Source organism: Pituophis catenifer, unplaced genomic scaffold (assembly GCF_029215685.1).
Source record: "Pituophis catenifer annectens isolate HBS135680 unplaced genomic scaffold, rPitCat1.0.hap2 SCAF_3, whole genome shotgun sequence".
Lineage (NCBI taxonomy): Eukaryota > Metazoa > Chordata > Lepidosauria > Squamata > Colubridae > Pituophis > Pituophis catenifer.
This window is the reverse complement of record NW_027256883.1, coordinates 125,221,516-125,236,151: the sequence shown is the minus strand read 5'-3', so window position 1 is coordinate 125,236,151 and position 14,636 is coordinate 125,221,516. Positions and strand designations below refer to the sequence as shown.

The 14,636-nt window shown below is 37.8% G+C and overlaps 1 protein-coding gene across 3 annotated transcripts in view; it reads right to left on the bottom strand.

Annotated features, from left to right (window-relative positions):
- Positions 1-14,636, bottom strand: part of VAV3 (vav guanine nucleotide exchange factor 3) — a 181,596-nt gene that overhangs the window by 40,803 nt on the left and 126,157 nt on the right. For 2 of the 3 annotated variants that reach the window (XM_070939336.1, XM_070939338.1), the window contains exons 18-19: positions 12,720-12,742; positions 8,220-8,265 (exon numbers count right to left, since the gene is read on the bottom strand). In XM_070939336.1, coding sequence (XP_070795437.1) covers positions 8,220-8,265; positions 12,720-12,742 — 69 coding nt within the window. Of the gene's footprint in view, positions 1-8,219; positions 8,270-12,719; positions 12,743-14,636 lie in introns of all 3 variants that reach the window. The other variant, XM_070939337.1, reaches the window with a different exon arrangement.

The following is a 14,636-nucleotide window of genomic DNA, read 5'->3' as shown; positions in this document are numbered from 1 at the left end:
TCTGAATCTACTAATTAACAATTGCCACACTTTTGCATAAAAAGAAATTGAGACACCCTACACGTGCACAATTTTTACATGTCAGGTTTTAGATTTCAAAGTGAGATTTAAAATTGAATTAAAATTTTTAAAAAATCATCTCTTTGGCTCGTATGAAATGTAGAAGGTCAAACCGAATTTAGCTTAAGATATCTTCAGTTGCTTTTTAAAGCATTCTGTTGTTTAAGATAGAGCCCAGAGCATTTCATAAAGATTTGTACAAGTTAGATATCCATTTCCACTGTATTCTCTTCTCCACCCCTCAAGTACTGATTGAAAAAGATTTCATCACCCTGTTCGTCTCAGAGACCGCTCAGGATCTTTTGAAGTTTAAGATGTATGGGGAGTGGGGTTATAAAAAAAACTATCTCTGACATTCTTTATCATTGAAACAGCAATAAGAACAAAGCATCAGTTTTAAACGGTTAGCTAATCTTATATTTACAGTGTCCAACTGTTTTCAGAAAAAGGTATACTACTAGAAAAACTGCAAATTATTTTGAGAAGGGCAGAGCAATGTTAAGAGAGCAGAAAGTACTGACTGTTGTTTTAAGATGACTCAGAAGGATTTTTGCTAGCCTTGAACCTCAGGCCATCAACCTATATGTCAAAAAGTTCTATTAACAGGGATTTATAGAAAACCAAACCGTAATGCAAGTCTCTTAGACCAAAGCCAACCTACGCTACTACAAGATTCATCCACATCTAAATACGAAGTGGGTTTGCACAACTCTTCCTTCTTTCACTTTCCCTTTATTAAGGAAACTGGGTCAAGTGTTGTTTGCTCTCAGTTTCAAATCAAATTATAGGGAGGGATGCGTTCCCAAGACTTTGATAACAGTGGATATGACACTCCTACAACTTGCATAATATGCGCTGATAGCTTTTAACATGCAAACTGATAAAAGGTTAAGATAGCCCTCCTACAATTCTGGAACTGGGGATCTTTGAAACATCTGGATCTTTCTACCGTCTCATGTGTACTACTGAACTAAAACTGGAAATAAAAAACTTGAAGGCAAAACATCTAGTAATAAAGAGCTTTTCCAAAAGTTACTAGCAGGGATAAGGCATGCTGGTTCTTGTCTTCAACTAATAGTTAATGTATTTGTTTGGGCAGAGGCTCTGAAGCTGGCATAAAGACTGTAGTTCATGTGATACTTACAAGCATTAAACAAGTACTTTGATGGAAAATCAGCACATCAGATGAGAAAACAACAGAGCTCATTAACAGCTGCTGAGTCATCTAAGCCTCCAGCTGCAATCACTGGGCACACACAATGTAACTTCTAACCTAAAGGCTCAACCTAATGATGGGAGGTAATCTGGATCTGATTTGATTCAGCACTTCTTGTAATTTTCATAAAACAAAAAATGCAACGGAGACATAGAAGGATTAAAACCAAGAATCATGCCAACTATAATAACATCTTTTGGAATAAAGGCATGTTTACATCATGAATAATTATTGGCATGGATCTGTGTGGCCAGAATTCCGTTGTAGCAATAGCACAAATTCAGTAGTTTAGTTTAGTTTAGTTTAGTTTATTTGATGTGTATACCGTCCTACTCCCGAAGGACTCAGGGCGGTGAACAGCCACAAGATAAAAACACATAAATACAAAATTTAAAAACAGAATAAAACCGAATTAAACAATTTGGCCGAAGACAGATTTAAAAACACCCCAATAAATTAAAAACAAATTAAAATTTGTGTTTCAAAACGCAAATTTAAAGTAAAGAAATATCAATACTTTTTGGACATCAGAGAATCAAGTAAAACATAATTTAGACTAATGATAACATTGTCAAACTATATATAACTTGATTTAAGAATAATGTGCTTAGAACAAGGAAATAAAGAGTAACTAGATGTTTTGGATGTAATAGAATCAAGTAATGTGGAGACAAAAATCTCAAGAACCAAATAGATTTATTTGATTAAAAGCAATCTGATAACTGGGGCACTTCATTTTCTGTCCAATTCCAACAGTAGATAGAGAATCCATCTAGAACAGGGCTGTCAAATTTGCGGCTTGCGAGCCAGATGCGGCACGCGCTGGCCATGCCCATGCCCAATTTAGCGAAAGGGGGGAAAGTGCCAATACATCACGTGACGCCGCCATGATGACGTGAGTTTGACACCCCTGATCTAAAAGAAGCAACACCAAAATGTGATCTATTGCATCATCCAATAACATTTCGGTGATATGCCAAATTAGATCTCTTCTCATAATTTTGGAATCTGGAAAACAGTTGTGTTTTGTTGGTTTTAATTTGCACAACCAACTTGAACCAGTACTGTGCTTCTAAAAAAGGAATGCTTTTAGCTACATGCAAAGAGATGGAAAATCAGACCAATGATTCCCATTATTCTATCCAATTAGGTACACAGAAGATTCATCCTCCCTGGCATAAAAGTTTGAAATGGCACTGGAAACTTATATTTTCCAGAATGCTGTTTCATTCATTAATTTATAGCAAAATATTAGGGCTCTCTGGAGAGAAAAAGAGTATCAAAAACAATGAAGAAGCCCTATTTCTTCCAAAATATTCCATATTTGACATTAAAAAAACAGGTAGGAGGCTGCTCCCATGCAAACAAGCCCATAATAGTAGGAATATAATATCAATCTCTTTTTCTTGCAGAGAGAAGATTTTTCTTCAAGTAATTGATTCTAAACCGAAACCCCATTTTAAAATTAAACGCAAATATTCTCAGGTTGCTACATTTAGAAGCATTTAACAACTCATAACTTGTCATGGACTGAAACCCCTTGTAATTAAATTGTGAAAAAGAATTTATAAAATGGAGCTAAGAAAAAAAACACCACCTGCACAATTACTGTAAAGCACATGACTTTTTTTTCTTTTAATAGAATTAAAGAAGAAAAAATATCGGATGCTTTTATTTATTTATTCAGCCCAGGCTTCCCCAATCTGCAGTTATACAAAAGGTTAATGGGAAATATGATCCAAATATCTGAAAAATATTTGTGTTTGAGGAATGCTGATTTAGATGAAAGGCAAGAAGTGCGTGTTACTCAACCAAGTTCAACACTACTTTTTAGAAAGATATGAAACTAGAATCCCTGACAAGACAAACATTACCATCAATAGAAGAAATTATTTGTAGCTCAGGGTTGAACTGTAGAGTCATTGATCTCTCTAATTTTGGTTGTTTACTTGCAGAGCTTTCATTACCAAACTAGTTAACTTCTTAAGTACTAGAAGGGAGTGGAGTGTGTTCTCTATTTATGTTTATATATGGATACACATGGACAGATGAAACCATAGTTTCAATTTGGAAATTGTGTGCACCATAGACCAAGCGAAATCCAAAAATGCTAGGAATTCCTGGAACCTTGACACTCAGACAAATTAACCATCAACAGGCACAGAGGTAAACAACATTTACATATCATTCAAAAGAGACAATTAAAACTCTAAAATGGAAACAAAATGACCAGAACACCTCGTCCCCAGCAATCAACAATGATCTAAACTGAGATTATCATCACAATTAATACCAGGTCAACAATCAAGCAGTAAACAATATGCAATTTAAGGAATTATTGTGAGACTAGGCCTAAGATGCCATACCTAAAGATAAAGCAAGCACATAAACAGGGTGGACAAAAGTCGGGAAAAGCTCTGTCAGGGAAAGTAGGAAGGAACCAAATTGTTAAGGAAAAAAAGAAAAAAATGGCACCTGAATCGGAAGTTGGGCCCGAGCACATGGGAAGCCCCTCCCCAAGTCCAACCAACAAGAACAAAGCAAGGACTTTGGGGATAAAAGGGGTCCTGAATCCCACCCACTCCTTGAAACATCTTTTCCTGAGTGTGTGTGTACGAAACCTCAGAGAGCACCGAGGACTCCACATTTCTATCAGTTATGAGCAGAAAAAAGACAGCATCCATCGCCAGACACCAATCCCAATTCTTTACATGCTGCTTTATAACCTGGTAACCTGATGTGTGTTTTTTTACTCCCTACAATTCCATTCATTGGCCCTACCTGTTGGGGCTGATGGGACTGAAAACCAATACATCTGGAACAGTGGTGGGTTTCAAAAAATTTTACGAGTTCTGAGGGTGTGGCTTGTTGGGCGTGGCATGGCTTGTTGGGTGTGGCAGGGGAAGGATACTGTAAAATCTCCATTCCCACCCCACTCCAGGGGAAGGATACTGCAAAATCCCCATTTCCTCCTGATCACCTGATCGGGAGGCAGAGAATAGATGGGGGCAGGTCAGAGATGGTATTTACCGGTTCTCTGAACTGCTCAAAATTTCTGCTACCGGTTCTCCAGAACTGGTCAGAACCTGCTGAAACCCACCTCTGATCTGGAAGCACCAGGATACCCAACAGCTGCCACTACAAAATGTGGACAGCCATTTGGACCAAATTCATGGCAATTTTGTTTTTGGTATTGTTGTTCCTCATATCAAAAGTAAAATCTGTAAAAGCCCAACCATGTCTAAAACCATTCTGATCTTGGTCTTCTCTGTATGGGATCAGTTATGTACTAAATGACGTAGGATTATTGTTTCGATCCCTCTACATTTTTTGCCTTTTAATCATTTTATCCACTCCTTCCTTGAAGATGATTTCAGAAGAATCAGAATACCAATATTTAAGATATGGACGTTAGACTCTGTTGTACTTATTTATGCTTTGCAAATATACTGTAGTAGTTATCTTTTCAGAGGCTTTTTCATGAAATTTTACCTGATTCTGTATTTATATTGGTTTGTTATTGTTTGATTTTATTATATTGTAGTTTGCTGTATTTACATTATGGGACAATTTGATTAAAAAATAAGCTATGAATTTAATAATGAAACAAATAAAATAAAATCTTCCTCAGGAGACATAAAATCAGTGTGTATAAACACACTCCTGGTAACTGCATTCAAAATAGCTGTTTATAAACTATAAGAAATTATTTAGTACTAGCTGTACCTGGCCATGCGTTGCTGTGGCCCAGTCTGGTGCTTCTGCTGGGCTAAAAGAGCGAGGCTGAAGTTCCAAACTCTCCATGAACATTTGGTGGGCGTGGCCAACTCGGCCACTCACTTTCATCAGTCACATGACAGTCCCCGAGCCACGCCTACCCAGCTGGTGATTAGGGCGAGAACCGGTTGCTAAAAAACAATGGGAACCACAAAATCCTCCCTCTCTGTCTCCCCCTCTCTCTTTGTATCTCTCTATGTCTCTCTCTCTCTCCCCCCTCTGTATCTCTCTATGTCTCTCTCTCTGCCCCTCCTCTGTATCTCTCTATATGTGTCTCTCTCCCCCTCTCTCTGTATCTGTCTCTTTCTCCCCCCTCTGTATCTCTCTCCCCCTGTATCTCTCTATGTGTCTCTCTATCCCCCTCTCTGTATCTCTGTCTCTCTCCCCCCCTGTATCTCTCTATCTCTCTCTCTCCCCCATATCTCTATGTGTCTCTCTTTCCCCCTCTCTATCTCTGTCTCTCTCTTCCCCCTCTCTGTATCTCTCTCTGTCTGTCTCTCTCTCTCCCACCTTCTTTCTCTGTATCTCTGTATGTGTTTCTCCCCCACCCCCGTCTCTCTGTATTTCTCTATGTCTCTCTCTCCCTCTCTCTCTGTTTATCTCTGTCTCTGGCCTGGCCTCTTCTGCATCCTCCGCCATCGCCCTTACCTTTTCAGGCCAGGCCTTTGTAGCTCTCCGCACCACAGCAGAAACTCAGGGGCCCCTTCCATCCTCCCTACACAGATGTTCTCTGGGGGCTTGATGGGGAGACGCATAGCAGAGAAAGGAAGGGAAGGGAAGGGAAGGGAAGGGGAGGGAGGGAGGGAGGGGGTGCGGTGGGGGTTCGAGGCTGGTTTGGGGCTTCCCACCCGAAGGAAGAAAGCGGCAAAGTTAGGAGCCACGCACACGCCACTGGACCCCTGCTGCGCAGTTCTCCTCCCCTGCCTGCCAAGGGCAGGGGAATGTTTAAATCCCTTGCTCTTCCAGGCGAAACGAAGGAGGGCCGGCCATCCTCCCTCCTGCCCGTTTCTGTCCCCTGAAGCCTCCCCGGAGCCCCTTTTCTGCCAGAGGCCGAAATTTTCATGTAGGCTCCATGAACTGCCAGAGTGCCCACCTGGGAATCAAAGGCGGTGCTGGTCAAAGGCGACCCCGAGGCTTCAGTTGCCTGCATCTCCTGCTCACCGACCGGATTCGCATAGCACCGGTTAGTGGCTGATCTTTCTGACCTTGGGGCCCGTGGTAGCGCTGGACCAGGCGCAATTCAGGCCAGGCGAGGGACGGAGGGTTCCCACTCGGCGGACCCAGGCAGCCTCGTTGCCAGGTGTTCTTTGGAAGGAGCCCCGAGAGCGGCTGGCGAGGGGGATGGGCAGCAGTGGCGGGTGAGGCTAGTTTGCGGGGTGGCCAGGGGAGGGGGAGCCAGGCTCGGGCGGGCCACGCCCAGCCCTAGAAGCGCCGGCTGCGAGGGCTTCCCGGTGGGGAGCCGGCTGCCTACCTGCCGAGCCTGGTGGCAGGATATGGCCCTCGGGCGTCTCTGCCTTCCAAATGCACAGTTTCTTGGAAGCAATATGGAGAGTCTAAATATAAGAAGCAGAAATCTGTTGAGCGTAATCAGGGCTGGGAGGCTGCCATGTTGGTTTTACCTCCAGCAGATGGCGCTGTTTTTCAATGTTTGTCAATGTCTTTCAAAGTTTTCCAATGTTTTTCATGTGCGGTTATGTACAAACGGACATTTACATTTTTATTTATATAGATTAAGCAGCGATTAAACTGAATTTTGCTTGGGGAGTCACATCTCAAGATTCTTACTATCTTCAGCCTCCAGGGTGAAACAGCAATAACTAAGAACACACATAGTTCCTAAGATTAACTCCAAGGTTAAAATTGATTTCTCTATTTAAGAGGGGAGAGAGAGTTAACCAATAGCCCAGAAGCTTTAGGAATGTAAACCTAGTTTAAGAGCACATTTTAAAAAAGAAAAACAAAGCAACAAGATGTATCTGGAGTTTAATTAGTCATATGACTGAACCACTGAAAACACCGGAGTGTAATTAGAAGCCTCGAGGCTTATTTGAATCTAAGGTATAGAATTCAGCAAGATTAAAAAGTATCAGTCAAAAAAAAAAAGCGTTCTCACTGCTGAAATGCCTGATATGTCAAAAATTTCTACTGCTGCAGCAGAGCAGTTGTAATAGTACTAAACTGATCAATGAAACCCTCAGTGCAGAATTAGAGAACCATATTCACTGACTGGATGGGGCAATCTGAACCTCTCAATTTAACAAGTTGCAAGGATGAAATTGGAAATACTGCCCCAAGTCCCTGCAGGATGTAAATGCCACAGAAGAAGAAGAAAAAGCATTGTACTAGCTGTAGGTTACTAGATATAGGCTGATAAGAATTCCTGTTTTATCTAAATAACCTCTACTCTAAATCAAGGCTGGGCTATATAACATTCAGCATTTTTGTTTCTCACTGCATAGGGATAAGGCGTGCATAAGAGCACGAGCGTGCCTACCGTCCCTGTCCTAATGTTTCCTCTATTTGTATCTATTTTATGTATCCAATCCATGCTTATACTTATTACCTAACACGTTCTTGACAAAATGAATAAATAAATAAATAAATAAAATTTTAAAAAGGTGAAACCTTAGTAGATTTGGCAGGAACAATCTAGTTTGGCGAGGTTTATGGGGCAAATCCAATATATAGCATATATCATAACATGATTTTATTTTTGCCCCAATGGGAAATATCCAGTTTTAGGGGGAAGGAGAGATTTGGGTGGTAGTGAATTATTACCTTCTGCTACTGCTTACTGCATCCTTTCTGGCTCTTTAAAAACATCAGAAACCTAAAAAAAAAACCCCTATTCTGACTATCAGAGAGTTACATGCAACCTGTTACTCTGGGCAAATAAAAACATTACTATAACACTATATCAAAGAAATATTAAAATGTAGCCATACGCTATTTTGTTATCTTGCCAGGTCTGGAACATGCATGAGGTTAGAACCCACAGCAAATTACATCTCTGCAGTCTGCTTATGAAAATATGTACGAAAAGTCCTTGAGTAGGAAGCAAGTCAAAAAACAGGGCAATAATATGACAAATCAATTCCAGTCTCATCAGCTTTTATTAGCAATTTTTTTAAAAAAAAAGTATCAGAAAAAGAACACTCAAACAAACCTGAGTCCATATGCCTGGAACTCTTTCGAAGTCCATTCAGTCGTTTCTGTGTAATTAAAGACACATCAGTTAAGAGATTACTTTCTAAAATAGAAATAGTTCCTCTTTTCATGTAAATTCTATTCAATTAGAGCACCATTACTTCACACTGGTGTTTCCACCCCCAAATCTTCCAGTCTTATGCTGACCTGAGATTTTCTTCAATTCTGCTGACCAAAAAAAACGCTAAGAACATGACCAGAACTCTACAAGTCAATTCACGTAACTTCAGCTAACAAAAAAGAACATGTGAAAAAAATGTATAGTTGAATCAGTATATATGTCCTTCATCATTTACTTCATTCCATAAAATAAAGGAACTAAAAAAGAATTGCTAATGCTCTCCACATTCACATTTTCAGTTCAAGGTGTTTTGGCCTGCAGAGGCAGCACCAATTCTTCTTTCCTGCTACAAGTGGTACAATTCATCTCACCAATGCAAATGCAGGAAGCTGTAGGAGGCTGTGAAGATCAGCCAAGCAGAGTGAAATGAAGCAATGCAGCCATTTGCTTCACCCTTAGCTGCAAAAGCACATGATGTTTCATGAAACAGTTTCAGGTGTGCTTTGTTTTCTTCTTTGTTGAAGTGAAACACGCCCTTGAAGGCCTGTACATTCCTAAAGTTTCATGCATAGTTGTTTACAAGAACTTCTTGATTGCTGCAACGTGATTGCTGCAAAGCTACCATTTGTCCTACATTTAAAACGTCTTGCAAATTCTGAAATTGAAATGATACTGTTTGAACAATTTGCAACTGAGCACTTATCCCTTGATTGCATGTTGGTGAAGTGCTTGGAAAGGAGACATATATTCTTAAAAAAATCCTCCAGAGCAGTACTGCAAGTGGAACATTGAAGCTCGTCATCTCAGATCCAAAAAAAAAAGCCACTCAATGAACTTTAAACCAGATCTAGAGCTGCTTCTGAACTGAAAGAAATGCCTTCAGACCGTTTATAAATATTGTTTTTTTTTTAACATTTTACTAATCAAAGCTTAGTATTAAAAGTTGCTGCGTCAACTTCTAACTGACTGGTGGGAAAGGTATGCCTGGAACAGAATTCAAAAACACTCTTGCATCACCCCTACTATATTAGCATCCATATTGTAAAAGCTTTGTTGCCCCATTCAAACCATCCAGTTCTGCCATTGTTGATTAGCCTCCTCCATAGAGGTCTATGTCAATCAGCCATGGCCAACTCGCCACAGGCAACTCACCATAGGTAACTTGCCGTGGGACACCTTGCCATGGGACAACTCGCCATGGCCAATTCGCTGGACAACTTGCTCCGGGACAAGAGTTGCACTAATATCAAAGAAATTGTGGAATAGAATCATTAAAGAAAGGATGCCAAAGGAAGGACAGAATGAAATGTGAATGACAAAAATTAAAATAATGCATTATTTATTTTAAATAATTAAACTGAATTGTTAAATTGTCTGGCAGCAAGTTGGCCATGGCAAGTTGTCCTACGGTGAGTTGACCATGGTGAGTTGACCCCAATGAATTGTCCCACGATGAGTTGACCATGGTGAGTTGGCTACAGTGAGTTGGGTATGGTGAGTTGGCCTCAGCAAGTTGTCCTATTCCGCCTCCATGGTGCTACCTGAAGCAGTATAACTTCATCCTACCATGCAACAGTTCAAGCTTTATTGTACAAAGCCACACAAAAATATCAATTGTTTCTAAAATGTATATGTATGTTATTATAGTTAATGTTTGAATGTGTGTAAAACTTTTGAACAGCAATTACAAAGTTCACCTTCTATCAAGAACATGTTTTCACCATAAAAGAGGACTTAGCATATTAAAAGGTCACTGCAGTAATGAGTATGCAGTAATGATGTACTGTAGTTGGAAGGAACATATGAAAAATGTTTGGTTTTATGGAGAAGAACAGACACAATCTTGCCCAGAAAAGAAAAGAAGAAGAAAAAGAAAAGAAAAAACAATATTAAAAAACAGGATCTCTTTATATTTGATAGTTTTTATAGAGAAGATAAATGAAAAATAGAGGAAGTATCAATTATTCTATATAGGTAACTTTCTTGCATGACTGTGATCCTTCCAAAATGTGTTTGATTTCCTAAAACACACAGTTTTCTCTTAAAAGCAGAGATTCAAAAGCTATCATTTTCATTTAGAGAAACATTCTATCTAACTACATAAAAGAACAGAGCACTTTTGAAAAATGCAGTTATAATAAAGGTAATTTATCTTTCATTTTTAAGAAATCTATAAGACTGCCAAAATTGGGGACTTTTATTATTTGCATAGTACATAAGGTAAGTTACTGAGAAGACACAGTATTAGAAAAATCTTTCATAATCTCCATATTAAGATTGGATGGAAGAAAAAATACGTTCCAAAACACCTTTTAAAACCCTGCCTTCATTCAGCTCAGAGCTGCAACTTCCCAGACAACTTCAAGTACAGAACAAATCTAATTTCTACTACTGTGTAGTCATATGAACTGCATTTAATTTTAGTATTTAATTTTATTTCTAAGAATACATGTAAATCAAATTCAATTAAAAACTAAAGGATTGGCTTTTTTTTCCTAGCAACCCAAGTAGGACTGGGCATAAAAAATCATTCAGGAACTTCATGGGACAGATGTCACTCCATTCCAGACACATAATTTTTTTAAAAAAAAAAAACCTGCATATTTTAATTTCTTTCACTTTTTAACTCACTTTTAAAATTGGTCCACAAACTTTCCAGTTGAAAATAAAGACAGTTAAAGTTTAGACCCGCTTTTTAAAAAATGACAAGACTTTCTCTAAAACCTAATTAACTGTGTTCTACCCTGGAGCTTGGCATATATGTATTTAGGGTGCTAGGACACTCCAACAAAAAGAAAAATGAACAGCCTTAATTTCATTGCCAAATGCTTGAAAGGTCATAAAGAAAGTAAGTTCAAGCATATACTACAAATATATTGTAGTCAATTTCTCTCTGCCAACAATGACTTTAAATTTGACATTATATATTTTCCCAAGAAATACAGTGTAGTCTTATATTTGTGCCCTTAACCTTAGACTGAGATGGTTTACTAAGCAATTATTACTTCTAATAGGAATCAGTAAATTACAATTTAGGCCCATGAATATCATCATTTCCTGAAATTCACTTTGCAACTGTAAAACTGAATGGGTAGCTGGCAAACTCTGTACTCTAGTGCCAAATATACTCAGGCTGTCCTACCCTTCATAATTGGTGAATGATTAATTTTCTACTCCCTCAAAGCTTTCCGATTTCTGATCATTCCCATTCCATAATATGCTACCTGTACAGCAATTTTATCATTAGTGCTATTGCAGCTGTGCTGAACCTGTCCATCAGTGGTTTCCTCTGATGAATAACATGGCTTCACAGAGAATATTATGCAAAGCAAACACAAATTATTTCCCCCCAAAGAGAGGAAGAAAATATTGTTCTATGAACAAGTTTAATTTGCTCTCAGATTAATGGTCAATTCTTAATAGTTGCCACTTCACTGCAGAGTTTAAGGCAAACACTGTTTGATAGAGATCTGTATTTTGAAATCAAAAACTTAATATTCAAGTTCCAAAGTTCTTTCCACAAGTGAATGAAGTACACTTCAAAAATTATAAATGTTGCTCTTAATAAAAGCAAGATTAAAAAAAAAAATGAATGGTTAAGTAATCGAGTCCCGCTTGTCTTTTCATTGCTCCCAATTAATTTCAGATTCTTATATTTTAGAGCTATATTCAGAAGGAAACTACACAATTAACGCACTGTAGTCCGCACACAGTGTAACAATAACCACCCTAGCTTCTTTTTATAAACTCCCCAAATGATCCATTGTCCTGAAATTAACTTCCCATAGAACAAATGTCACTTACCATGATCATTCAGTCAAAGTGTTTACATTTGCTAAGCAATTCTTAGACAACTTTATAAAATCAGCATTTTGCTGCTCAATTTATTGCTCACCAATTGAGAATGGCAGAGGATTGTACTTATTCATTAAATTCTATATAAATATATCTTGGAAATTTAGACCACGTTACTCTCCTGCTGCATCATGGACTAGCCCTTACTTGTGAATTTACTTTGTTTTTTCTTGCTACGTGCTTTCTGTTAATCTCCTGTACGCTGAAAATGTTTGGAAGAAAATTATGCAAAACCTGCAATACTTGTTAAAACATGGTCCAAAATGGATGAAGAACATGCAGGATTTCAATTTCAAATCAATATAATTTAACAATGTTTCATTTTAAGCAGTTCGATCCTTTGTTTCTCTTTTTAATCTAGGATTAATGCAAGGAGTGCATTCTGAAGGATTTCCTTCAGAAATCATCATATAGTCTTAAAAAAACCTCTTACCTTCTGTCAGGGCTAAAAGACAGATATGAAAAAGGAGGCATTTTGATCATATCCACAACAAATACTGTATCAAATCAAAAAAAGAAGAAAGAAAGAAAAGGCACACTTACCTCATGTTTCAGGGTTCCATGTTCTGAAACAAATGTAAAAATTGGCATGGTCAGTGACAGAACGCTCACTGTACAACAATAATCCCTAGCTCAGGGATACAGTGAGAGTACACAGAACGACTTTGTTTTGCTAGCTGATAACCTGTTTTATGCTCCAACAACCCTGAGGCTCAGCTAGTTATTTTGCAACTGTGTTTACTTTTATTGGCTCAAGTCAGGCAGCACTGAACAGCTATAAAAAGTGCTGGGTTTATGCTTAACTCCATGACACACAGCTTTCTGAACCAATAGATTGCCTAAAATCTCTGAAACACTCAAAAGTCTGCAGAAACTTACAGAGGTGAACATTTTCCAGTTTTAAAAGTATACAGTGATTTGAATCCTGACTTTAGCATAGAGCAATTGCAGTTTCTTCTTCCCAAAAAACTATATCCAGAATATATTATTATATGTCTAGTATTATTATTACATTATATTACATTGATTTCTCATTCTGATGTAAGACTTATATGGAGTTTTTTCATTACACAATGTGCATATATTTTGTGCACATTTCTCTGATAGACAAAACATACCAAATCCTAGCCTGTCTTAAGCCGAATATTGAAAGAGCTTTGGACTGATCCACATATATATGACAATCCCGGATCTGCACACTTTCCGTCACGCTCTCAAGTCCTTTTTATTCCACCAAGCTGGCCTGGCCTAATTTTTCCCTTTTTTTCTTTATTCTTTTTACAATATACATTTTAATCTGTTTTTAAATTATTGGGGTGTTTTAAATTTGTTTTGGGCCAAATTGTTTAATTCGGTTTTATTCTGCTTTTAAATTTTGTATTTATGTGTTTTACTTTGTGGCTGTTCATCGCCCTGAGTCCTTCGGGAGTAGGGCGGTATATAAATCTAATAAAACAAACAAACAAACAAACAATCACTGTCTTAGACAGTAGATTCAGTAAGTGATTGGCACATGTGAATGAAACATTACAAAACTTGTCCTATAAACAAGAATGTTCATATTTCTTCTTTTAACTTCAAAAATACTACCGTGTTTCTCCGAAAATAAGACCCTGTCTTTTTTTTTTTTTTTTGTGAAATATAAGTGCTTGGCCTTATTGCCATGCGCTCAAAAGACTGATTGGGCTTATTATCAGGGGATGTCTTATTTTGGGGGAAACAGGGTATTCTAGATCCAAAAACCAGCTGGATGAGCTTTGAACATTCAAGGACACTCATTTGCATTTATCAAATTATAGTTCTCCTCTAAAGGAATCCTGATTTGATATGGGGGAAGAAAGATTTAAGTTATTGCCGAGATCCTCCAGCTGTAATTCTGATCCAGAAAGGCTTTTTTATATCCTAGCCACTATTTGTTTTAATCTGAGCCAGTTCACTACATTCATTTTGACTCATCAAATTTTGAATCAATGAATCATAAGAAATCATGTGATAGATATGTATATATGAACTAGTCACTGCAGATAGCTATGTGGATGGCTAGATAGATAATCAAAAGGAAGCTACTGGAATTAAAATATTGCAGAATTTTTTTATAAAAAAAGAAAACAGAACAAGCAGTGTTCTGCATGATATATTTTGAAATGCAATATTAAAAATGTAGAGGAACCACAAAGTAAAATATAAAGTTCATATTTGCGAATATTTCTTACAAAATCAAATTGAAAACTATCATAATTAATATTACGAAATAAAAATAATCAAGCTCTTAAAAGATCATGAAATGGTGCTTAGCTCTCTCCTTTTTTTAGAAAACACAGCCCTATTATACTATGGTAAAACTGGTTTACTTCACAAGATGGTATATACTTTAAGAATAAGGGGAAAAGCAAGAGAGAGCTGGATTATATATGCATCATAAAATGGCTTATGAGCAACGAACTTCAAATTAGAACATTT